This window comes from Osmerus mordax, chromosome 18, assembly GCF_038355195.1.
Source record: "Osmerus mordax isolate fOsmMor3 chromosome 18, fOsmMor3.pri, whole genome shotgun sequence".
Classification (NCBI taxonomy): Eukaryota; Metazoa; Chordata; class Actinopteri; order Osmeriformes; family Osmeridae; genus Osmerus; species Osmerus mordax.
Window position 1 is genome coordinate 7,316,200 of NC_090067.1, and position 23,605 is coordinate 7,339,804.

General features: G+C 44.8%; 5 protein-coding genes across 7 annotated transcripts; 2 read left to right on the forward strand and 3 right to left on the reverse strand.

Moving 5' to 3' along the window:
* The first annotated feature begins 312 nt into the window (after positions 1-312).
* tomm7 (translocase of outer mitochondrial membrane 7 homolog (yeast)) lies at positions 313-1,895 on the forward strand. The gene is made up of 3 exons (XM_067255901.1): positions 313-489; positions 1,301-1,349; positions 1,441-1,895. The coding sequence occupies exons 1-3, from the start codon at positions 387-389 to the stop codon at positions 1,454-1,456; spliced, it is 168 nt and encodes a 55-aa protein (XP_067112002.1). The 5' UTR covers positions 313-386; the 3' UTR covers positions 1,457-1,895.
* A 702-nt stretch (positions 1,896-2,597) lies between these two features.
* LOC136962658 (interleukin-6-like) lies at positions 2,598-4,631 on the reverse strand. The gene is given in 6 exon segments (XM_067256513.1): positions 2,598-2,801; positions 3,099-3,242; positions 3,465-3,563; positions 4,209-4,417; positions 4,515-4,592; positions 4,595-4,631. Coding segments are annotated over 6 exon segments (771 nt in total).
* Positions 4,632-8,656: 4,025 nt separating this feature from the next.
* On the forward strand, positions 8,657-14,368 carry daxx (death-domain associated protein). The gene is made up of 11 exons (XM_067255201.1): positions 8,657-8,679; positions 9,376-9,603; positions 9,926-10,300; positions 10,464-10,595; positions 10,676-10,792; positions 11,023-11,254; positions 11,346-11,500; positions 11,579-11,783; positions 12,304-12,844; positions 12,996-13,125; positions 13,454-14,368. The coding sequence occupies exons 2-11, from the start codon at positions 9,376-9,378 to the stop codon at positions 13,517-13,519; spliced, it is 2,181 nt and encodes a 726-aa protein (XP_067111302.1). The 5' UTR covers positions 8,657-8,679; the 3' UTR covers positions 13,520-14,368.
* Positions 14,369-14,478: 110 nt separating this feature from the next.
* zbtb22b (zinc finger and BTB domain containing 22b) lies at positions 14,479-18,458 on the reverse strand. Of its 3 annotated transcripts, XM_067255202.1 has the most exons (5): positions 18,322-18,445; positions 17,947-17,977; positions 17,520-17,758; positions 16,498-17,436; positions 14,479-16,401 (listed from the first exon to the last, which is right to left on the reverse strand). In XM_067255202.1, exons 3-5 carry the CDS (start codon positions 17,751-17,753, stop codon positions 15,412-15,414), a joined length of 2,163 nt encoding a protein of 720 aa, XP_067111303.1. In that variant the 5' UTR covers positions 17,754-17,758; positions 17,947-17,977; positions 18,322-18,445; the 3' UTR covers positions 14,479-15,411. The 3 variants fall into 3 exon arrangements, with proteins under 3 accessions (XP_067111303.1, XP_067111305.1, XP_067111304.1); XM_067255204.1 differs by lacking the exon at positions 17,947-17,977 and having other exon boundaries at positions 17,520-17,753; positions 18,322-18,458; XM_067255203.1 differs by lacking the exon at positions 17,947-17,977 and having other exon boundaries at positions 18,322-18,458.
* A 239-nt stretch (positions 18,459-18,697) lies between these two features.
* kifc1 (kinesin family member C1) lies at positions 18,698-23,336 on the reverse strand. Its single transcript, XM_067255206.1, has 16 exons — positions 23,315-23,336; positions 22,745-22,812; positions 22,468-22,545; positions 22,178-22,277; positions 21,993-22,046; positions 21,865-21,903; positions 21,564-21,762; positions 21,241-21,406; positions 20,813-20,980; positions 20,574-20,687; positions 20,146-20,430; positions 19,876-20,040; positions 19,589-19,727; positions 19,293-19,432; positions 19,115-19,188; positions 18,698-18,896 (listed from the first exon to the last, which is right to left on the reverse strand). The coding sequence occupies exons 2-16, from the start codon at positions 22,754-22,756 to the stop codon at positions 18,776-18,778; spliced, it is 1,854 nt and encodes a 617-aa protein (XP_067111307.1). The 5' UTR covers positions 22,757-22,812; positions 23,315-23,336; the 3' UTR covers positions 18,698-18,775.
* Positions 23,337-23,605: the final 269 nt, after the last annotated feature.

The following is a 23,605-nucleotide window of genomic DNA, read 5'->3' on the forward strand; positions in this document are numbered from 1 at the left end:
TGTTCTTATCTGTTACACACATTATAGTCCACCATACTTAAATATCTACATTGCTGGCGTATAGCCTAGCTCTTGGATGTTTGGAGTTTCCCATAATGTACATTAAATTAGCATTGGATGTTGCTGAATGTAACAGTAACTTTACAATTACTAAATGTAAATGACAATGTAAAATGTAAACTTTAGTGAATCATCATTTTGCATATTGTAGCTAATTGAGTCCACTCGGTGGCGCGCGTCGCGTTTGACCTCATATTATCTACTGTCGCAAAACAATGCGCCTCTTTACGGCCATACATCCATTAACTTCCTGTTTTACGTCATTGGCCGCTAACAAGTCGTGAAGTCTTATTTGACCTGCCAAAGCTAAAGCTCTGCTGTTAAACATGGCAAAACTTAGCAAAGAGACAAAACAGCGTCTGCAGCAGGTGTTCCAGTGCGGACAGTTTGTCATTCGATGGGGCTTTATCCCCACGGTTCTCTACTTGGGTGAGTATAGAGGCGGTGAGCAGAACTGACCACGTTCGTTAGCCAGCATGCTAAGTATTAACTAACATTTGGGCTTGGCTGAGCTGTGATGTTCACCCAGTATTAAGAAGCATGCATGGGTGAACGTTACAGCCCAGCCCAAATTGGAGTCACTCAAATTCAACTCCCAGAGCCTGATCATAGCCTAAGCATAACCTAGTTTATGGTAATGCAGCCATGAGAACATGCTTGATAGGGCCGTCAACAGAAGTACCTTAAACCTACACGGCGCAGACATACCACCATATCAGAGGCACCTGAGAGCCACAGTGGTTAGCAGTGTATCAGAGATGTTGGTGTTGTGTTGGTCAAATGGTATTCCTCTCTCTTACTGGGGTGTTCCATTAATGTTAAATACTATTTGAAAATGTACATTTAAAGTGTCAGTAGTGCTAGAAAGGAGGAAGGTGGCAGGTTTGCATCGGGCATCTGCTTACAGCAGTTGATTTGTGTGTAACGCATCCAAGTTTCAATAACTACTGAGTGTTCCTAGTTGACCTATTTAATAGACTAGTCAGAGGAACACAGTTTCCTGAGTTATTTGAGGATGCATTGTGGAAGCCAGAGGCCCTGCAAAACTTCCTTGCGTCAGTCGGAAGGCGTGATCCTTACTGTAAATCAATCTGGATAAGAGCGTCTGCTAAATGACTAAATGTAAATGTAAGTATTTTGGTAGTGAGGTGCGGTGGGACAATTTCTAGAGATGACATCAACTTGTGCCAAGTTGTCTTAGAAGAGGCTAATTGATCCCTCTTCTGTCCTTGATCATCAGGTTTCAAACGAGGGGCGGATCCAGGAATGCCAGAACCCACAGTCTTGAGGTAGCGTGTATTTCTTTCTATGTCAAATTCTTTGCATTAAAGATATGTTTTTATAATATGAGTTTTTAATATATATTTAATCGTTGTCCAGTTTGTTGTGGGGTTAAGGAGGACCTTCGCCTGACCAATCACCTTTTCTCAACATTACCCTCCCCGTCGACCATCAGCAGTTACCAAGGAAACAAAAAACATTTCATCCCCACAAACTGCAGAGCCGGCACCCATCTTACTGTCCAAGTAAACATGTTGGCCATCTTTCCACTCACTTACCTATATGTGTATGGAATATATATGTATGGAATATATATGTGCTGTTAAGGTCCCTATACATCCCCAGTAATATATATCAATATATCCTGGACAAGTGAAGGCTGGCCAATACATCTAATTTGGACTCTTGGAATCACATTGGAGTGATTGTCAGGAGCAAAGACTAGTTGACCAGAGACTCCAGTGTAATAGTGTAGCAGGTTATGCTTCTGTGGAGAAATTGTTATATGCAATGGATTCATGTATGTCTGAATAAAGTACAGGGGAATTATTTTGGTTGGGTGGATAGTGTGTCAAATTCTTTTTTTCTTTTTTATATATATACCTTCGGTGTAAGATTTTGTTTTTGTTATTCAATTTCAATCACTACTGCAACAATTAAACTCCTGTTGAGCCTAGAAAATACTTGTTTTGAGAATAAACTAATAACAAAGTGTAAACAAGCACACATGGTGTTTTGTATTCTACTCACTTTTAATATTCCTCAATGCAAATATGAGTTGCCCAAATGCGTTCAATAATAAAAAGTCAATTTACAAATAAATGATGAAAACGTATGCATTTTTTTTAAATTAATGAACACACTTTGGGTATAAATATGACTTAAATATAAAATCTATAAAAGACAGGTAACTTTTGTACATTAGTAACTGCATTTGAAATAAATACATTTTGACGTGTATTGCAACAAAATACGTTTTAGATAATTTTCTATAACCAATATGCATAAATAAATATGTGCTTCCATAATAAATTATTCTTGTATAACTTTTACATTCCTTATTCAAGTATTGTGCAAATCTGAACTACTATAACATAGGATTCAACTGCAGTGAATGGAAGTCAGTTTAAACTATAAATCACAAAAACAATATATAGACCAATGTGTTAAGTAAAAATGGATGTCTTCAGAAATGTAAATACACGAGTTAAAAAAGCACAGTTCTGTATGGCACCAATATGCTATTACTACCCAGGTCACATCTGTTCCAGAGAAGTCATCTTCTTGTTGCGCCGCTCCAACTTACACAGAGTCCTCTTGGTGTCAGTCAAGAATGCCCGTAAGTCGCGCAGGATTACTAGTTCTGTTATCTTCTTTTGCCACTCTGTGCCTTTGGACAGTTCCTTCAGCAGCTTGTCTTGGTCCTTCATGTTTAACGCTACGACCTTGGAATCCTTCCTCTGGAGAGGAACAGAACATGAACACAGAATTATACCACTGGAATTTGATACTTAAAATAGCATTACTTGAATTGTGTGCATTATTGTAGGAGTTAAAGACCATATTCAGATACAGCTTGTAAATCAATTATAGAGACAAGGTACCTGTGATATAATGTAATCAAAAAATATTAAGAAGCTTTTATCCAAAACAACTTGGTCTGCAATCAAATGCCCTATAGGATATACCCATCCACTAATATAGATATAACAACATGCAAGATTGAAGTAGGGGTCTAAATAAATTAAAACCAATACCTTGTGTTGAAGGAGGTGGAGCAAGTCCTTGGTATGGTTTATGATAGAATGGACGATTTCTGAGCTGTTGGACTCTGTCTCTGCATGCTGGAGCAACACCATGTATTCTGTTAGGCCCTCGGACAGCTTCTTCTGACAAGTCTCCTACAAAATGGAAAAGAGTCAATAATGGCATCAGCAAGACACATGCTCATTCTATTATTTAGTATAATAACATGCGTATCGTTTTTATATCTATGTTATGATTAATGCTACCCATGTCCAAATCCAATGTCTCCACCAGATACAAGGCAAAACCACGAGTGAATGTGTGCTTTATGAGAATACGCAAGAGAAGACACTACACCAGAAACTAAAAACTCTTACCTTGCTTTGGTGGTTGTTCAAACACCCTGCCTTTGGTGTGGACAGCGTGTAGTATTTAAGGGAGTCTGTTATTGAAGCATTAAACTTGTGTTCTTTGATCTAGTTTCAAAAGAACAGCATCAGTTAAATCATCTAGTTCCACCCCACATGTAGGGTGAATACAGGTAAAGACACTGAGATTAATTGAAGAAAACATGAAAGACCAAACACAGGAAGCATGACCCTTCTTTGAACCTCTGCTGACAATATTTAACAACATTTATTTGCTTCATATTGCAATGTCATTTCACATATTCATTATTGAGATCCTGATGTTGAAAAGACGCATGCCACCCCCAAAAGTGACCTCACAAACATAGAACCACGCCAATTTAGCCCTTAACCCTCAAAAGAAATAAAAGCCCTTTACCCTCAAAGGATGAACTCTGTAATGAGTTCTGATAATTTAAGTATTTACACAGAGACATAAAAGATCAAGCTTAAGTGTCCCACTTTACCTGTATTCAGTGGCAGTTCTACATTGAATTACACCCAGGGCGAGACGCCCTTCGCGCCCCCGACGCCCGACGAGATTTTTATTAATTTATTTTATGCTCGTGCGCCCCCCACGTGACATGAAAAAATGCCCAGTCCGCCCGTGCCTAAAACCGCCACTGCCTGTATTCATCCTACATACCTAACTTCAGCTGAAGCTTCAATACTTTTATAAACATTTGAATGAAATTTGCAAGGTTTGACTCTCACCCTCTGTCCTTGAAGTTCCGTGACTTCATGAACGAGAACCTTTATCTTGCTCTCCCAATTAGTCGACGCGCTGAAAGTGCAAGAGCTCGGCACATTTAGCTCGTCTCCAGACGTTTCTTCCGGAGGGACTTCGGAGACTGGAGTCGGGACCGGGCTACCAGTTGCATTTAGCAGTAGCCATGTTATCATTAAGGCGAAATGTGAAGTTTCTGTGAAGAGAAAAACCGATGCAGAGTTAGCCGTTAATGTTTGAGTAGACCACACTGACAAACAAGGAACTAGGACATAGGCGTATAGGCAACTTACTTGTTAAAGAAAACATTTTTTCTTCTATTAACCAGAGAAGGACACTGTAACCAGAGATGATGAAGGTGCATTTCGAATAGTGATGCGCTGGGCATTTATAGTCGAAGATATCCTCATGCGTAACTTGTTCCTATCTATCTGATGTAGGCTATTAACTGATAACAACCTCTTCATTATACATGCGTCACAGGGAATTAGTTGACTCATTATTGAAATTGTTGACCAATATTACCCAATTAATCCAACATTTTGGGCATGAATACAGTGAATGTGAGGTTATGGTGTGGGGTTTTTCATACTGGCCTCTTTGCCTGATTGAAAATGGGTTAACTGGAATGTGTAATAATAGTAACCATGTATGCTGGAATTGTTGTTTCTTTCACTTGCTCAATTGTTAAAGCAGGACAAGAATGCCCAAAGTGAAGTTAATGAAGATGAAATGTAATAACATAGCAAATGAATACAAATCATTAATTTAGCAGAAACTTTTTTCCAAAGCAACGTACAGGAAGAATTTTGTCCTGCAACCTCTTGATCTACAGGAAAACGCTTCCACTAAGCTGACTATCCCTAAACCAATCACAAGGTCTAACAAGGTCACCCACAATATTATACAAAATTAAGGTTTGACACTTATTCTACCATGACCATTGTCAATTGTAAAGAGAAGAAGAAAGAAACAAGGCATAACTCCTGGCCAAAGCCAAATGAGGAGGGCCAGTGGAAGAAGAGAACTGAGAGAAAACAACCAATCAGACCTCATCGTAAACCTTAGGCCGACTTATCAGTATATGGCAACGGCCTTCAGGATTGGGCTATCAACAACAATTACTGCTTGAATTGGCGTTTGCCATATTCGGACCAGTGGCTAGTGGTGCAACGAGCCATTGTTAATCCATGATCCATACAGATCCCCGTAATTTCATGAATCTTGATGCAGGGTTACAGTGAAAAAATACAGATTCAGCCCACTGTCGATTCCCATTGTGTTTGTCATATTGCCCAACTCTACTACCAATGCAACAGGAGTTATGACTCAATGGTCGCTTAACTTTAACTGTGAAGAGGATGGAGGCTTCATCCAAAGAGTCTTTACTGTTGTAATAATGGACTGCTGAAATTGACTTATGCAACTGGGGCATGCATCAGAATGCCCCCTTCCAGGAATGTTTGCAAAGTAGAGTTTAGAGGAAGCAGTTTGGTTTCAGTCAAAAAAGTACAGTGAGATTCACACCATTGATAAAAGGGTTGGTAATCAGGATGTCCTCATTTGTTAATAAAAATTACAATCAATTCATTAAAATAATGAGGTAACTTTAAGTGTAGGGCTGCTTAGTCATTTTTTGATTTTCTTTATCGAATATTTGTGGTATTTCTGGTGAACGCTCTACAACAGCGACATAGTGAACACACCCATATTGTAGACAGAGTTTAGCACCTGTGTGGCACACAGGTCCAAGATTGATAAGAATAAATGGCAAATAAATAGTAAACAAATGAAAACTTTATAAACATAAAACGTGTTAAATTACTGCTTATCCAGTATTTTTTTCTATTTAGGGGGTCAGATGGCTGAGCGGTTAGGGAATTGGGCAATTAATCAGAAGGTTGCCGGTTTGATTCCAGGTCTAAAAATGACGTTGTGTCCTTGGGCAAGGCACGTCACCCTACTTATAGGCTACAGGGAAATGTCCCTGTTCTTACTGTAAGTTGCTCTGGATAAGAGCGTCTGGCAAATGACTAAATGTATGTAGCCTACTCTTGTATTCTGTTTTTTCCTTCTATTTATAGCCTACTCTTGAAATCTAACCATCTAGATTGTTTTGCTTGATTTGGTGTTTCCATGAAACAGATCGCTGACATCTGCAGGGTTGTGAAATGTGCTTCTTTCGAACAGGTTGTAAGTAAGAGAGAGATGCGTGTATTTCTGTGGGACTGGTGACTCAAAATATTGCGGAGCTCTGGAGGAAAACTGATCCACTGCCACCCTGAAACTGTGGTTTATTTGTTTTGGCACTGCCCGTTTGTGAAAACAATTTGGCAGAATGTTTGTGATTTTATTGCAATAAATATTGATGTCCCATTTCTTTTGATGTGGAAACACTTAGTATTCGGTCTTTTAGAGGACTGTAGAGACAATCGTAATCAGGTTTATTTGATAAGTACTATATTCACAAATGTAAGTTTTCATGTAAAAAGCCTTGTTTTATTTCGTTTAAGAAAGAAATTGAGCATTATTTTGTTTCAATAAGATTCTCAATGAAGCAAAACGCAGTGAAAACTTTGAGGACCTGTAAACTTTTCAATCTTTTTATTTAATTCTACATCAAGCACCCTCTCGTGTACGATTGTTGTTATATATTTGTAATATGTGTATTCGAAGATGTGTAATAATTTTCTGTTATAAAAAAAATAATCCACTGCGTCAACAAGTTCAAGTGCTATTTCTTGGGATTTTACAGGGTTCAAAGGTTCAGTTAGGGTTGTGTTGAGGTTAGATTTAGGCTACATTAAGGGTTGGATTGTAGTTTAGGTAGGTTTTGGGGTTGATTAGGGTTAGGGTTAAGGTGAGTGTTATGGGAACTGAACTGTCGGTCCCCACATAAATAGCCACACAAAACGTGGCAATGATTTGCAACTGTGGCAGATACAGTTAGGGTTGCCAACCGTCCCGAATTGTCAGGGACATCAATAATTATGGGTGATTTTGATTTGTCCCATAAGGGACAGCTCCAGTCCCGTATTCCAATCACAGCCTCACCGGACAATAATAAGCTACTGTAAACGCGCCAAAACTCACGCAAACGTTTCTATGGGACACGGTTGTTGCTTGTTGGTGACAGTGTGTGTGAACTGGCCACTGGTGAGGAGCGTATCGTGTTTCAAAAGGAAAAACTTGTAATAATTGTCTTGACTATTACTATAAACAATACATCCAAGCGAGTATCTTACATTTGTGGTTTGCCAAAATTACTCTGAAATGAGTAGGTTTATGGTATGACCAGAGCCTGTTTAAGGACCCATATTAGACATTCTCTGGTATGGCTAATTAAAGCTTGCGATTTCCGTTAGTTGGTCAGCTGTTGGCACGCGCGCATGTGCGCACCTCGTAGAAAGTGTCCCTTATTTGGGGTTGAGAAAGTTGGCAATCCATACAGACAATCCTGAGGCTTGTTGGCTTATTTGTGAAAGTGAGAACCCACTTCTCGGGTTCTTTTTTGTGGAAGTTCCATCAAACGTCACAGATTATTTAAGGCATTACAGGCCTACTGTTTCTTGGTCCATGGGGTTGCCCACACCACATTGGCCCTTCCACGGATGAGAAACAATTTTCTCTTAGGAAACATGAGAACCCCTCGTGTTTCACGTCACCACGCTGAATTGTGGGCAAAAATGCAGACTTAACGGAAAGGGTGCATACATTCTCTGGTGCATATCATGGTGCATATTAGCCCCAAATGTCTGCAAAAGAGCCCTAGCACACTTGCCAATTTTACAGTGGGACGTACAGCCCTAAACCCTTACAGAGTTAGCGAGAACGCTCCTCTAAATCCATGATTCTGTGAGGGTGGAGATTGAGATTGGGGGTATAGGCTATGATGAGAAAGAAGTTTTGGAGAATAAGAACGACCTCCAACTGAACGGTCCGAGACCAATACAAGGAGATGTTGGTGTAGCCTAGTTTCGCAACCCCCACCTTGCAGCCGGTCGTCTGAAACAGCGATGCATTTCCATGTTAATTTTTTTTTGTAAGTAATTAATTAACGTTGCCCTTCCACTGAATGAAAAATCCCCGCCCCCCCCCAAAAAAGAAACCCAAAACAAACCTTCTATCACATAATGATAAATATATTTGTCTGAGTTTAATTATTAAGGACTGTCTTTTGGGTCCAATTGGTAGATTAGAGACATCTCGGCATCTACTGGACGTGAAGGAAACGAAGGCTAATGTGTGTAAAGTATGGTCAGAGGTTAAGGTTAATAAGAATTTAAATAAATATGAAACCATTAACCCATTGTAAACTATTGAGACGCAGCCCTACATTTAAGTAACCACTAGCCAATGACCAAGACTGTTACTGGGAAACATCTCACGATTAACCAATGGAAGCGCTGCTTATTCTTAGATTAGACGACTGGGAATTGTGATATTTTGGTCCACAGCGTAAGTTGGCGAGTTTTTTGTCATCATTGTTATGTGTACATTTTATATAAACACTTTAGTATCAGACCTACCGTTAGCTTATCATTGCATGAAAGTAGTACTCAACACTAACTACCTAGCAAAATACACCACAACAGTCAGACTAGCTAACAAATCGGAGACTAGCACAGCTATTTATCAACGCTAACTAGCTAGTAATGTCTTGTACCCACTAGCTTGCCAATACAATGCGCTGGGTTTGATTGAAATGAGTTAATAAGTGGGATTGTCGATATTCGATAGCTTTGTGTTGTCAGAGCCATAACAACCAATATATACAGCACTAAGACAATCTTATATTTAAATGTATCATTAGTAGCCTAGCTATTTGTTGCTAGTAAGCTAGCTAGCATGAATATTCGTTTGGTTCCAGTAACATTGTTTCTCACAGTCGTGACGAAATGGTTTAAAATGATTAACAACCAGGCTCTGTCATAATGAAGTCATACCCCACATGCTGAGAGGTGTGTATTTTTTTGTTGTTGTCTGTCCTTAATATTTGTTAGGAGACAGTACAGTATAGGTGCAAAGGATTTGGTTTTGAAACAGAGATTAGTTATGTCTACTAGTTTCATCCAGTTTATGACAGAAGGTTGTTTGATTTTAGGTGATGGAGACCCCAGTAACCCCATCCTCTCCCTCTCTATCCCTGTACAGATGGCTGTTTGTTTTGAACCAATGAACAGCATTGTTGTCCTTGATGATGATGATGAAGAAGAAGAGAGGCCTCAGCCATCTTCCTCCTCCTCTCAACCCTCAACAAATCCCATTACACCCCCTAGAGCCCAGATACCTGCCCCAACACACATCACCCAATCACCATTTGCATCTGCGAAGAAGGAGAGCCACGTGCTGCAGGCAGAGAACCAGAGACTATTCACAGAGGTAAATAGGCATAACTGTTGGGTTGATAGCAGCAGGTCTTGATGATGGAGGAGTACACATGATGAGACGAAGCACACCCTCTGCATAGATTGCATGTGCTTGGGATGGAACGGATGTAGCAGCGTCTATAGTTTACTCTAATGTTAATGTCTTCAGATTGCTCTTTTCTTTCCTCCTTATTGGCTCACATGTTTATGCTTTCCCTCACCCGTCTTCCAATCATCCCCCTCTTCCCTGCTGTCCCGCCCCCTATTATCTGCATGCTCTAATCTCTCCCTTCTTCCTCCCCCTTTAATTTCCTTCTTCCCATTCATCCTCCCAGTTTGTAGAACACTGCTCCAACCACACCAAGGACCACCCTGAGGTCATGACCTTTCTCCACGCCAAGCACGCCAAGGCCTCGCCGGACTTCCTGGCTTCGGTGGAGTTCCGGAACACTCTGGGGAGGTGCCTGACCCGGGCACAGGCCAACCGATCGAAGACTTTCGTCTACATCAACGAGCTCTGCACCGTCCTAAAACAGCGCACCGCCAAGAGAAGGCAGACCCTCGCCAAGGCCAAGCTCAAGGCTTCATCAGTCAAGAAGGAGCAGCCGTCCACCTCAGGACAGCCGGAGGAGAAACACAAGCAGGATGAAGGGAAAGAGAAGGTGGATGAAGATAAGGAGAAGAACACAAAAAAAGCTTCCAGAAGACAGGTAGGTTCAGGCTCTAGGTTCAGGCTCTAAGTTCAGGCTCTAAGTTCAGGCTCTAAGTTCAGGCTCTAGGTCCAGGCTCTAGGTCTAGGCTCTAGGTCCAGGCTCTAGGTCCTATAAGGCTGAGGTTCGTGTGTTTCCACGTTTGGCGTGTTCTCTCCTCCAGATAGCGTACCTGGAGAACCTGTTGAAGGTCTACAACGACGAGATTCGGCGGCTGCAGGAGAAGGAGCTGAGCCTCGACGACCTCATGGCCGATGATTCTGGGTACATCCAGGAGCACAAGCTCAAGGGCAAGGTCAGCTTTTCATACGCGCGCGCACAGACACACACACACACCTACAACCCCTCCCCTTATACCCTCTCTCTCTTCTCCAGATGATGAAGATCTATGACAAGCTCTGTGAGCTGAAGGGTTGCAACACTCTGACCGGCAGGGTGATAGAGCAGAGGATCAGCTACAGTGGCACACGCTATCCTGAGATCAACAAAAAGGTAAAGACGCACACTGTCTCATCTTGTATCAAACATGTCAGACCTTTGTAGGATTCCAGGAGGAGCCGTCGCAAGTCAAGATGGACCATTTATTATAATAGTCTGTGACTGTTGACAAACTGTCAACAAAAACAAATTAGTTGGATGTGTTCTTGGGAACAAAAATTGAAATGTCAGCAACAGTGACATTACTCAAATAGCGATCTGTCCCCCCCCCCTTCGTCCCTCAGATAGAGCGTTTCATCAACAGCCCGGAGGCCCAGCTGAACCCCCCCGACTACTCGGACATTCTGCAGCAGGTTCAGCGAGCCAACGAGCGCCACAGCCTGTCGCTGAGTCGGAAGCAGTTGGTGCAGATCGCCCAGATGGCCTTTCAAGAAACAGGCAACCGCCTGCAGGAGAGACGCCACCTCGACATGGTCTATAACTTCGGATCCCACCTCACAGACCCCTACAAACCTGGTAGGGCAGGGGTTAAGGCTACAGGATTACTGTGTGTAAGGGTGTCCATTCCCCCTCTAATCTTCCCCCCTCTCGCGCCACCACCCTAAAGCCACAGACCCTGCAATGCGGGACTCCACCCTCAAGAATAAGCTGCGCTCTAACAGGGAGGCGGCGCTGTCCAGCCTGGAGCAGGTCATCAACAAGTACGCCCTGCAGCAGGACGACACAGAAGAGGAGGAGAGGAAGAAGAGGCTGGAGAAGAAGGTGAGGACCAGGGGAGAGGAGGAGCATGGGAAGGGCTAGGGGAGAGGCATATCCTGACTGTCTGTTTTTGTCTAACAGGCCCAAAAGGCCAATGAAAAGAAGGATGGAGAGGAGGCGGAAATGGAGGTGCCAGCCGGGGCGGAGGGGTCAGCTGTAAGGGAGGGGTCAGCCGAGGGGGAGGAGCTACCTGAGGAAGAGGAGGAGGATGATGATGATGAAGATGTGTCGTCTGACCCAGACATTGAAGAGGAGATCCAGGCCAGCACAGCACAAGCTGGACCTGGTAAGGAATGACGATGATGAAAATGGTGGTTGTGGAGTTTGTGATGATGGCATTGGAGGTTTTATTGATGATGATAAAGATGGTGATAGAGAATACAAATTGTGGTGATGATGATGGTGTGTAAATAGCCATTAAAGGCAGGGTTGGTAATGTTGATATGCACTTTTGTCATTTTTCCTACATAAACTTCACATCCTGATAGCAACCAATAAATCTACAGGTTTGACAGTAAAACAAAATAAATCCAATATCTGTGGGCGTTGCAGGACTGTAATAAACACTACCAATCATTTAGTTCAGACCGATGCAGTGATTAGACAGGCTACTCCCCCTACTGCCCTCCTGGCAGTAGTCAGGCATTCATGTGTTTTGGCGGAGTGGCTTTGAAAGGAGAGGGTGGAATATTTGGGTTTGAATCCTTTCGAACAAAAGCCGAAATTGCTAGGTCCCTGGCTTTAAAATGTCTTCTGTCTTTGAATGAAGAGTTTCCCGGCTGAAGTTGTGTTTTTTCTTAACTCAGAGGACGATGAAGAGGAAGAGGATAACACAGTGCCAGTGAATGAGAACAAACAGAACGGAGTGAGGGAGCCGTCTAGCCAGGATGCTGGAGCGCTACAACTGAAGAAAGAGGGGGACCAACCAGAAACAAACGTAGCAAGTCCTGTGTCCGCACCTGGTTTCTCGCCCCTAATGGAAGACCCCTCCCCCACAGACAGTCCTAGCCAGTCAGAGCCCATGGAACTAGACGAAGGGAACAAGTCAGCGAATCGCAATGCTGAAGACGCCATTTCCTCTAATCATAAATCGATTGTGTCTGTTAGCACTGGCGTAGACACTTCCGACCGGTCCCCTCCTCTTCTAGCCAATCATGTCTCTTTGCCACCCTCCCCAGAACCGCTTTTAACCAAGAAGGAAACGAGTCAGCTAATTTGTGAGACACGGTCAGCAAATTGTAGTCCTCGCCCCCCCAGCCCCATTGCCACAAGAAAGAGAAAGAGAAGTCACCAGAAGGAGTCAACCAGGAAGTCCCAAAATGGCATCCAGACATATGCCAATGAGAGGTAAGATATCTAGTTGTTAGCCATGCATACTATTAGAAGCAATGGATGTATCCAAGAATTACTTGGATAATTTTTAGGCTTTCAGTTTTAGATTTGCCAAATATTCAAAAATGTCAGTCTGTCTTTTTCTGTCCTCCAATCTCTTCCCCAGTGAGGTAGACATCACACTGGACTCGGGTGTGGCCAATAGTCCCCTGCAGGCAGACTCCACCAGGGCAGACACCCCCCAACAGGAAGTGGTCACCAGCTCCCAGTCAACTCCACCCCCTAAAAAGAACAAGGTAGGAAGGGGAGGGGGGAAGGGGGGGCTAAGAGCAAATGGCAAAGCATATTATTTGTATATATGTACGTGTGTTTAATGCGCACTTGTTCCGGGAGTACAACAGCACTTAGGAATCCTTGGCTGGACCTGATGTTTGTTTCCTCCAGGATCACAATGACTCGTATTGAGAGACTTGTTGCTCTTGTTGGTTAGTTGTAACGGTTTCAAATTCTTGTACTCGCTGTGAAATATTTTACTGTTGATGCTCTTTTGTAAAGCTTTCTCTTGGAAGTCGCTTTGGATAAAAGCGTCTGCTAAATGCATAAATGTAAATGTTTACTTTCCAGGTCAATGTGGCGACCCAGTGTGACCCGGACGAGATCATTGTTCTGTCTGACTCGGAAGGACCCTAGACCCCAGCCTCTGCAACCTCCAAACCAGTGCCTCTTAATACCACAGGGTTGACCACCATTTCCCAACACTTAGGATTTACTTGGCCTACTGCAATGCAACCATCAGAACTGTCCCAAGAGGCCAAACTCTGGTGCGGATTAAATGCGCCTCAACTGATTTCAAGTGTGTGATCTGCTTCAGGTCTGCTTCCTAATGTGAACACAAGTAAAGGGACCAGACCAGAGAGAGTGAACTAGCCTTTTCTCATCACACATGGATGAGAAAGTAGAGCTTTAACCCCACTGTGTTTACATTTTCTATTTATAGCCCGTGCATGGGGCATGGGGATTTTTACCTGTCTGTTCCTTCAGAGTAATCAGTTGTTCCTCCCTTGATGAATTCCATTTTTTATTAAATTGGTAATTTTATTTCTGCAGTGGATGGCTGGGGGTACATAAGTACTGTATGGCCTTGCTGTGTGTAGCTGGATGTAAATTAATTTTTGAAATAACAAATGTAACACTTGATTTAAGCCTGTGTACATCCACACAGACTGCAATAATGAGTGATTAGATTATTCAGGCAATGTACCAGCTTGGTAGGGCTATAGTACTATCTGTAGTCTGTCATACTGAGGAACGCGACAGGGTTTCTGGGAATCAGAGCCTGCCTCGAGGACAACAAGGTTCACTGGGACATTTAGGGACTTTGTATTGAAATGAACTAGTAGAGAAGCACAGGGGGATGTGTTCTATGTAGGGGGTGAATGAACCATTTATTTTTGTATTTCTTTTAATATGTTGGGTATGTTACAGAAAGCACCTTTTCTTTCTTGTAAAAACCTTTTGTAATAAAAGTGGATTGCTCAACCATGTGGTCATTTGTCTAAGGCAAATGCACACAGATGACATGCATGTATTCACGCATGCAGTAATGTACATAAGCTGAAAAGGTTGCACCACTTATTTTTACTTGCACTGAAACAAGACAGTAGCTATAGCTCGTCACAATAACTCACCTGTTGCCAATATCGTTACCTCAGATGTAAATGATGCAAGTGGAAAATGACAAAGAATTAGTTGACTGTTAATGACACCAAGGGTGCATTGTAGTCTTAGTTCCCAGGGAACACACACATCAAAAGTTCCTTCTAATCACATATCGGCACGTAAATTAAAAGTCCTTTCTGAAAATCCCTTGTTTTTCAGTCCAGCTTAAAAGTAGTTTTCCTAAACCTTCTCAGAAGGTAAACATAATTCTCTATTGCACATGGTATCTATAAAGCCATGCACACAGATCCTATAGCTGAGAGCGGAGATGAATAAGGATGTTCAGACCGTGTCTATAATGTCCTATGTATGAACAACAAAACACTGCTGAGTTTGAGTTCTAAATACACCGTACTAGTACTGCCTCTGCCAGGCTGTTACATCACAAAGTGTAACTCTATGGAATTACAGTCACCGTATACTTGAAATCTGAATGGCACACAAGAATGAGAATGGTCAAATAGCAGCAGGAATGGTAGAGTTGGAGTTATGTTGTTAAAAGTAGAATTTAGTAGAATTTATCCATATACAGTAAGTGTATGTCTGAAACAAAATGGCAGTACTGACTGACAGGAAATGTAGGCATTATCTTGCTTAGAGAGGCGGTACTGCCGCAATTAATCACATCACTCACATTGACTATTACTTTCACCATATTTCTATCATTTTTCTGACAAAGTTAACAAGGACCTGTTATTTATTGTCTCTTCATATTTGGTTATCTGACAAGACATACACCATGTCCTACCCAACAGTCATTGAGAGAGGTACCTAAGAGTAAGTTTTACTGAACGATCATCTGGGAGGCTCCAGGAGTGACTGTTAGCTTATGGTTATAACTTGCGGTGTCTCTACTTTGGTTGTTATGTGACGCTGTTGTCGTTCGCTCTGACCTTACACACTTCCTCCGCACAACCCCCTCGGCCCGCCCCGACACCAAACATGGAGGAACCCTGCGAACTCTGAGAGCTAACCCCGAGGATGGTCCCTGCGCCGGACATGCTCAGACAGGACACAGCGTTGCTGACCCCCCCGCCGGCGGACATACTGAGGTGGTGAGACGACAGGAGGGACACTCCAGCCCTGCTACCCACAATGCCTTGCCCTGCCTCGCCACCAGGCAGGGGGGGGTGAGAGGGCCGGGGCGGGGACATGACCTCCCCTCCGTCTGACCCCTCCCCTCCTCCTCCTCCCCCTCCCTCCCCCCCGCCTCCTCCTCTCCCTACCCCTCTCCGCTCGCAGTGGGAGCGGTGCCTCATGAAGCTGTCCCGCCACATGAACTTCTTCCCGCAGCTGTGGCAGTTGTAGGGCTTCAGCCCCGTGTGGGTCTTCATGTGCTCCGTCAGGTGGTGTTTCATCTTGAACTTCTTGGCGCAGACGGGGCAGTGGAAGGGACGCAGGTCCAGGTGCATGTTGATGTGTCTGTCACGCATGCTCTTGTGGGTGAAGGTCTTCCCACAGTGGCACATGAACACCTTCCCTGAGAGCCCTCCTCCGCCTCCGGCCCCTCCCTCCATCCCGTCCATGCCGCCACCCAAACCCCCCTGTCCCGACAGGTGGACTGCTCCGTGCTCTAGGTTTGGTCCCTTGTATGACTGGACTATACCAGTTCCCAGGCCCAGTGGGGGTGCTGCTTCCAGAGCGGCTTGGCTGTAGAGCAGGATCTGGTTCCCCTGCATGTCTAAGGGGTAGAGTTGGGCCCTGGCAGCAGCAGACTGGACCTGGCCCAACAGGGATGAGACTGACCTGACCCCCGTGGGACCAGAACTGTCCTGGAGGTTCTGGGATTGGGTCTGGTCCAACAAGCCACTATCAAACTTGAGGTAGTCTTCCGAAGAGTGGCAGTAGTCCACCTGGCATTAAAACAGGTTACGATTAGTGAGAATTCAGACGATGAATTATTCGCCATGATCGTGATCATACCTAGTATGTAAAACATCATGTTATACCTGTGTGTCCATCCCGGTCTCTGCTCTCAGCGCTAGGTCTCCGGCCAAGGTCCTGATGTTGGAGATGTTAAACGTCCTCTCTCTCTCCCTCATCATCTCCAACTCCCTCTCCTCATCATCGTCATCTTCCTCCTCAACCCCCTCCTCCCCGGACACGACGATGAGGTCGTCCTCCTGCGCCTGCTCCGTCTTCACCACCACCCACTGCTTCCGGGGCATGATGCTGGGCTGGCTGTAGGCCGGACGCTTCAGCGAAGGAGAGGAATCTCCGTCCTGATAGGACGAAACCCCGAAGCTGTCGCTGACGCCCACTTCCAGGTCGGACGCCTCCCTCGCTCGCTTCCTCCTCCCACTCCTTCTCTCTCTCTTCCTGGAGTAGAGGAGCTCCTCTTCCTCTTCCTCCTCCTCTTCCTCCTCAATGAGGAAGGCCTCTCCCCCTGATGGATCACAGTAGCTGGGGGTAGTGTTGGAGCCTCCCCCCTCCCCCGGGGCCTCCACCACTGCCGGTCCCCCACCGAAGGGTGCTTCTCTGGGGCTGAAGTAGTTGGTGCTGCTGGGGGACTGGCTCTCACTCAGGGAGGGCCGACTGGTCTGTGGAGGGACTGGCTGGGGGTCTGAGCCTCCACGCTGGACCTCTGGTAACCCTCCTCCACCACCACCACCAGCACTGCTGCTACAGCCAGGGTTCCTAAGGCCTTCCCCCCCTCCAGCCTGCCCCAGCAGGGCCCTGCTTCCAGCTGCCCTCCCCTCCTTCAGCAGCTCGGTGCACTTGTCCACAATGTGCCACATCTGTAGAACACTGCCCACAGTCAGGTAGTTGACGATGTCCTCGCGGAGCATTCGCAGCTGGCCCGTGTAAGCACACGAGAGCACGCTCTCGAAGGCCAGGGGGTCCATGACAGCCGGAATTGAGACGGTTGACATATTCTTCAGCAACACCTGGGGGATAGGGGAACAAACAGACGCTATGCTCATGGGTTGAATCTTACAATATGGTACGGTCTTTTAGACTAGCCACCTACCTGGTCATGGAAGTATGGTGAGGATGCAGCCAGAACACAGCGGTGGGCCTTGAACACCTGTCCCTGCACCTGGATGGACAGATCACAGAGCTGTCCTTCCTCCCTCTGTCTGTTCAAGCTCTCCAGCACAGAAGTCTGAACACTAGGGAAGCACACCTGCACCATGGAGCCAGAAGGGGCACTGGAGCCCACACTGTTACTGCCGGGCACCAGGGAGTGTGATTGAGACTGCATCTGGGCTGGGGAGATCAATCCATCAATTTATTATTTTCAGGGGTGAAGGTTAGGAACTGTGGCCATAATCACAAAGGAAAGCACACAATTATACATCTAAAACCCATTTTGCTTGAAGAGTTGTATGAAGACACCCCGAAGACTATCGTTAACGTATGCATCATAAAGTAGACATTGTCTATGGGCCACGAACCTGAAATGATGGACTGTGGGGTTCCTCTTGCCTGCATTACGAAGCAATCATTAATAGCGTTCCACTAAAACTGTTCAGACATGGAGGGTAGGCTATTCAAGCAAACTCGGATTCGGCTTGTGAATGTAACTTACATATTTACTGTGGAAGCGTAACGTGGCAACCAAGTTATTGTTTTGCATTTAGATTTAGCTAGCCGTTAAGTAGCACATTCTCATTCTACTTCGTTAGCTTGCTAGCTAGCTAACACAAGCTAGCGCACGCAGCTGGGACACAAACAGGTTTGTCTATGGAGGTTGCCAGCTCTATGGCAGGCTGGTGTGATCAAACATCAGCTAGCTAATGTGGCTATTAGTAGCTAGACACCAAACTTACCGTTCAGAAACGTATTCCGAATACCCGATGTCCAATGCCTAACTACCCTGGCCCTAAAGTTTGTGTGTTAGTTTTTGAAGATATGTTGATCTCCATCATGTTCTGCTGTAGACTACCCGTCCACCGTCGCCTTTATGGCATGTCAGACAGCCAGACGCAACACTTGGTCCGATATAAGGAAAAAAAAGAGGCAGGGCTGTCTAGGATCTGGGGCTGTATACCAATAGTCTACAGTAGTCTCCTTATCCAAAGTCTAAGGGAGAAGTAGGTTTTAAATGGACAACTCTGTCTAGTCACATACACTTTTGCGTTTATGTTTAATAAACCAAGCAGACACAGAACCATAAAAACGAACCTTTATTTATTGAAAGGCGCATGTAATGGGTATTAAAAGGAATTATAATAGGTAATAGTAGTTATAAAATGCATTCAATACAATAAAAATTTTATTTTATTATTTGCGGTTGGCAGATGCCGTTCCAATCACGCAGTCGTTTACTTTGCTGGCAAATCGCAGAGAGTTGAGGGTCTCTCCGAAGCTGTCCACTTCTGGGGCAATGTTAACAAACATCAGACTGGAAACAAGTGAGGAGACAAAACAAAGGCACACGTTAGTTTTCATCTGAATCTGGGATGCATGGAAGAACACCTACTTAAACACAAAAAATGCCAACAAGGATTCACTGGAACAAATGCATCCAAACTGATTCTAAAAACAGGACTCCTACTCAGAGCTTTTTAATATTTTGCTCGTAGTCATTTTCCACCTGTTCTCCATTTCCCTCCCACTTACGTTTTGCTGTTTCCTCCCAGGCACCCCTGAAGAAGGTATGTCAGTTTAGAGTTCCTGAAAGGAATGAAGCTATCCTGCAGACAGACAGGGAAAGATAGAAAGCGAGAGACTGGGTTAGAGGCGGCACATAAAATGTCACATTTATGGAGCAGCTCTTTGTTTGGTGTCTGTTACCCACCTTGTTGGCCAGAGCTCCAATCACAATGCCCAGGTTGGTGAGAGAGCCGTTGATGGCTGTCATCTCCTTGAAGCGTTCTCCCTGTGACTGGCTCTTCTGCACACGCTCACTGCCGGCCAGGTCCACCAGACACAGAGATGCTGCAATCAGACACAGTTTAGCCTTAGCCTCCAACTCATCAACAATCACTACACCTTTGAGAGTATTTTTTGGTATATAGAGTATAGTTTGTGATCTATATGTTGTAATTTGGGGTCTTTAGAGTGTAGAAGTTATACTGTGTGCCCTGGACATACACTTGCACTTGACATCTCGCCCAGAGTTCTCGCCCTCAATGTCCAGCTGGAAGACTGAGTGAGAGCGGGAGGAGTGGTCGTTCATGAGGGTCCTGGCAGTGGAGCGATTCTGATTGGCCAGCGCAATCAGGTTGCACACCTGGAGGAGAGAAGGAGGGATAGTAGGAAAGAAAAGATGGTTAACATCCTTAATATTGAATTAGTTCACAACCAATACAAAAAAAAAATACATCTGAAAAGCATCCAGGCTGGTGTTTTAGAGTGGGAATAGAGGCAAGTTAGCATACCTCATCCTCAGTGGTGACCTTCTGGTATGTGAGGTTGGTGACGGTGACCTCATTGTTGTTCACCTTGCGGATCTCATGCTCAGGCCTCTTGTTGGGCTTGCCCGTGTAGAGCAGATCCCGCAGGGTCTCATTGTAAATCTCCACAAAGCTGGCCGTAAAAGTGTACTAGGAGAAACAATTTTTGGTATCCATTACCTCTACTCTACAGTGAGATCTGTATGGCTCTGAAAATAACCCATTTGTTTATATTCATCTAAGAAACCAACCAACCTCCCAGCCCTGCTGTCGGAGACTCTTGGCAGCATTGAAGATCTGCTGGACAGCCCTGGGGATCACGCCCCTGCTGGTCTCTGTCTCATCCCCCTCCATGGTAAAGGTTTTGCCACTGCCGGTCTGGCCGTAGGCAAAGCAGCAGACGTTGTATCCATCCAATGCGGACTGCACCAGCAGATTGATCTCCTCAAACACCTCCTTCTGGCTGGAGGATGGTCCAAACACCCGATCAAAGCTGAAGTTGTAGCTCTTCTGGGTTTCACTGCCACGGCCTGTGTGGGACTGGGGGAGGATAGCAGGTGGGATAGGGGGCAGAATGAGGTTATCTTCCATGACTATCATTCATGAAAAGTCACCTTGAAAAACATTTATTCCATCTATAAAGTGAGCAGGTCTCCCAGTGTTGGAAGAGCACTGGTTCTCACCTCTTCAGTCTTGGCCAGAGTCATGGACTTGTTGTCATGGACTGGGAGTTGGATGTGGTCCATTTGACCTCCAGTCGACGGGGGGCGCACTCTGCAGAACACACGGATGTTCCCCTGCGCAGACCAGAGAGTGGAAAGGCAGACATGCTTAGTATGAGAAAGATTAAATGTTCTTTTCAGATCCAGTCATCGTGATCCAGGGGTTATGTAGCTTAGAAAGTGTAGTTGGGTAGGCTTGCCTTTAGCTCCTGGATGGAATTGTGGAGCTTCCTGCGCTCCATCTCCCCAGCATGGAGCTCATCCGTCTGCCGAGCCACTGTCTCTTCCAGGGTACGCACCATTTCCTGGGCGTCCCTTAGGGTGATCTGGCAGCGAGACAGGCTGGAGCTCTGCACCGAGAACTGGGTCTGAACAACAGAGAAAGAGGGGCGGTAGGACAGGAAGGGGAGTGGGGGGAGGTTGGAAGTGAATAGAGGAGACACCACACAAGGGTATAACAGAAAAGGAATCCATACAAACACACACACTAGTTCACAGGATAGTGGCCATTTAGTGGTCTTTCTAAAACTGTCTGGGAAGGCGTACATCTGTAATATTCTACTCAGCGGGCTACAGTGTGCTCCCTGGAAGCTGTGTGAGCAGGACACGGTTCTGAGCTGTGACCCACCTGCAGGTTGTGGAGCTCTGTCTCCAGGCCGTCCCTGAGGCCCTGCAGGACCTGGTGCTCTGCTCGCAGGCTGCTCAGGCTCTTCTCCAGGGAGCTCTTCTCACTGGTCACCTCCTCCAGCTGCTGTTTGACTCCAGACAGGGCTGACAGCTCGGCCTCATACTGGCTGAAACACACAATCAGGGAAACATGGCCAGGCACACACAGAGATCTAGGGTTATTCTCCGAGTTTGGACACAAGCCCGTACATTTGCTGCATGGGTTGGATCCAGTATAGGCAGCCTTTCTGAGCAATCCTGCCTGCCATTCAACCGGTGGCTTACCTGATCTGTTTGTGTAGTTTACTCAGCTCGGCCACCATCTCAGCCTGCTTCTGCTTGCTCTGTGCAACCGTGTCTTTCAGCCCCTCATTCTCCTGATTCGCCAGCTTCACACGGCTCTGGTAGTTGTTGAGCTTCCCCTCCATATCGCTCACCTTCCCCTTCAGGTCCCATGCTGGCCGTTTGGACCCCCCTGCTGAGACTGTGCGAGAGAGAGGAGAGCCAGACCAGGGTCAGCCACATGCATCCTTAGACATGTCATTGAGCCTAATGGAGGGGATCTTTGGCTGGCTGCAGTACCAACCTCCTTTGGCGACCGAGGCAAGCGGCTGCTTCTGGACACCTGTAGAACAGAACAGAACATTGTGATGTGCCACCAGACCTAGGCTATTACAATTTATTAACCAAACACACAAACCCAAAAAAACTCACCCCTGGAGGGACCAACAGCCACAGTAGCTGCCCCTGTGGGCCTGATAGGTTTGGCTGAAAATCAAGACAAAAGACAATAACTTTGTAATTCATTCCCTTACGTTGGTGTCAATTGGCATCGTTCATCCAAATATAATATATATGAATTAAAAACAACTACAGGCGTTTTGTTAGATTTTACTCACCAATTACTGGTCGCTTAGGTGGAGGGATCCTCTTGGAGCCAATGACACTTACTGCTTGCCGTACCTTGACAGGCTCTGGTTCAACCTTCCTCATCCTTTTCTGAAGAAGAAGCATTTACATCGATGTTAGGATTCATACCATTTCTAGTTAAAAGAATAGGCTAACACAAAATACTTAAAATGTTCTTAAAGCTTACACTAAATTAAAATGTTAACCCTTTTAGCTACATCTTTGGCTTCATAGCCAACTATGTGGCTGGCTAGATATTGTTTAACCAGAAAATACTCACTTGAGCAGGTTGTGACTCAATACTACTCTCGGTGCTGAGGACCCTTTTTCCAGACATGACTGGCAGTTTGGATGTGTTCTGCAAAGTAATATATGCATATGGTGTGTGTATGAATACAAACGGGAGTTGTCCTATCTAAACAATCATAGACGTGAAAGGTGGCAATTTCGTTAGCTACTACTAACGTAGCTCTGGATGTAATGAGACGATGAAAGGTTGATATGAGTGTCTCTCGTTATGTTAGCACTAGCTAGTTGAGTCTAGTACCCCAACTTACCTCCTTGTTCATCTTCCAGCTAGTGACTGTACTGTAACGTGTGTGAGCTCGTTAGGTGGCTACTCTACCTGTATGAGGAAATAGAGTAAACCGTCAGCAATTGTTTAAACTTAAAGCTTAAACGCATGAATGTTTGTTTAGCAAGTGCTACGCTAACTACAGTAATTAGCAAACGAATTGCTAATGGTAGCCTAGTAGTACAGTACGTAGTCTACATAGGCAAGCCAATCTCAACTTAATAAAGAATACATAACAAGCCTTTTTACATTATGGTAAGATTCAGTTCTAGTTTGGTATAGTACAGTACAGTTTATACAGATTTACTAGTCGCAGTGCCACCAATCGCTCGCTACTACTACTACTAGTACAGTAACCTAAAAACAAACAAGCTATTTTACTTCAGCCCAATAAATAACTTGCTTACTGTACTGAATGAACCGTTGGCTCAGTCTTCAAAGTGATCACATTTTGTGCTAGGCTACGTACTACTGTACTGTACGGTAAAAAAAAATGCATTGGATGTGGAATTTCTTATCACTATTGAACAAAGTTATTCTCTGATCAGCCTACCTGTTTTCACCCTTAACTCTGCAGCCGTTTGAATTTGAAATTGAAATGTTTTGCTGCCGCTTCCAGATCGTGCAATGCCATTGGTCGATGTCAATGCATCTTCTTCTTCCGTTTTTTGTTTCGCGGCAGTTGGCATCCATCAGATGTGTTACTGCCATCTTATGGTTTACGACACACAATTCAGCTCTTGCCAAACCTTTGTTTGGGCTTCTTAGCCCGCCCCGCGGTGCAGCTAGTATATAAAAGAGACTAAATATATTAGGATTGTTTGATGAGGGTATTTTACATACT

Excerpts from the sequence above, each read along its gene's own strand:
- zbtb22b (XM_067255204.1), bottom strand. The coding sequence starts at position 17,753 with ATGCAGTCTCAATCACACTCCCTGGTGCCCGGCAGTAACAGTGTGGGC. Across the intron at positions 17,437-17,519 it reads CACCATACTTCCATGACCAG|GTGTTGCTGAAGAATATGTC; the intron begins GTAGGTGGCTAG and ends CCTATCCCCCAG. Across the intron at positions 16,402-16,497 it reads AGACCGGGATGGACACACAG|GTGGACTACTGCCACTCTTC; the intron begins GTATAACATGAT and ends TTTTAATGCCAG.
- daxx (XM_067255201.1), top strand. The coding sequence starts at position 9,376 with ATGGCTGTTTGTTTTGAACCAATGAACAGCATTGTTGTCCTTGATGAT. Across the intron at positions 11,255-11,345 it reads CACAGACCCCTACAAACCTG|CCACAGACCCTGCAATGCGG; the intron begins GTAGGGCAGGGG and ends ACCACCCTAAAG. Across the intron at positions 11,501-11,578 it reads AGAAGAGGCTGGAGAAGAAG|GCCCAAAAGGCCAATGAAAA; the intron begins GTGAGGACCAGG and ends TTTGTCTAACAG.
- tomm7 (XM_067255901.1), top strand. The coding sequence starts at position 387 with ATGGCAAAACTTAGCAAAGAGACAAAACAGCGTCTGCAGCAGGTGTTC. Across the intron at positions 490-1,300 it reads CCCCACGGTTCTCTACTTGG|GTTTCAAACGAGGGGCGGAT; the intron begins GTGAGTATAGAG and ends CTTGATCATCAG.
- kifc1 (XM_067255206.1), bottom strand. Across the intron at positions 21,763-21,864 it reads TGCCTCGGTCGCCAAAGGAG|TCTCAGCAGGGGGGTCCAAA; the intron begins GTTGGTACTGCA and ends TCTCTCGCACAG. Across the intron at positions 19,728-19,875 it reads AGGTCACCACTGAGGATGAG|GTGTGCAACCTGATTGCGCT; the intron begins GTATGCTAACTT and ends TCTCTCCTCCAG.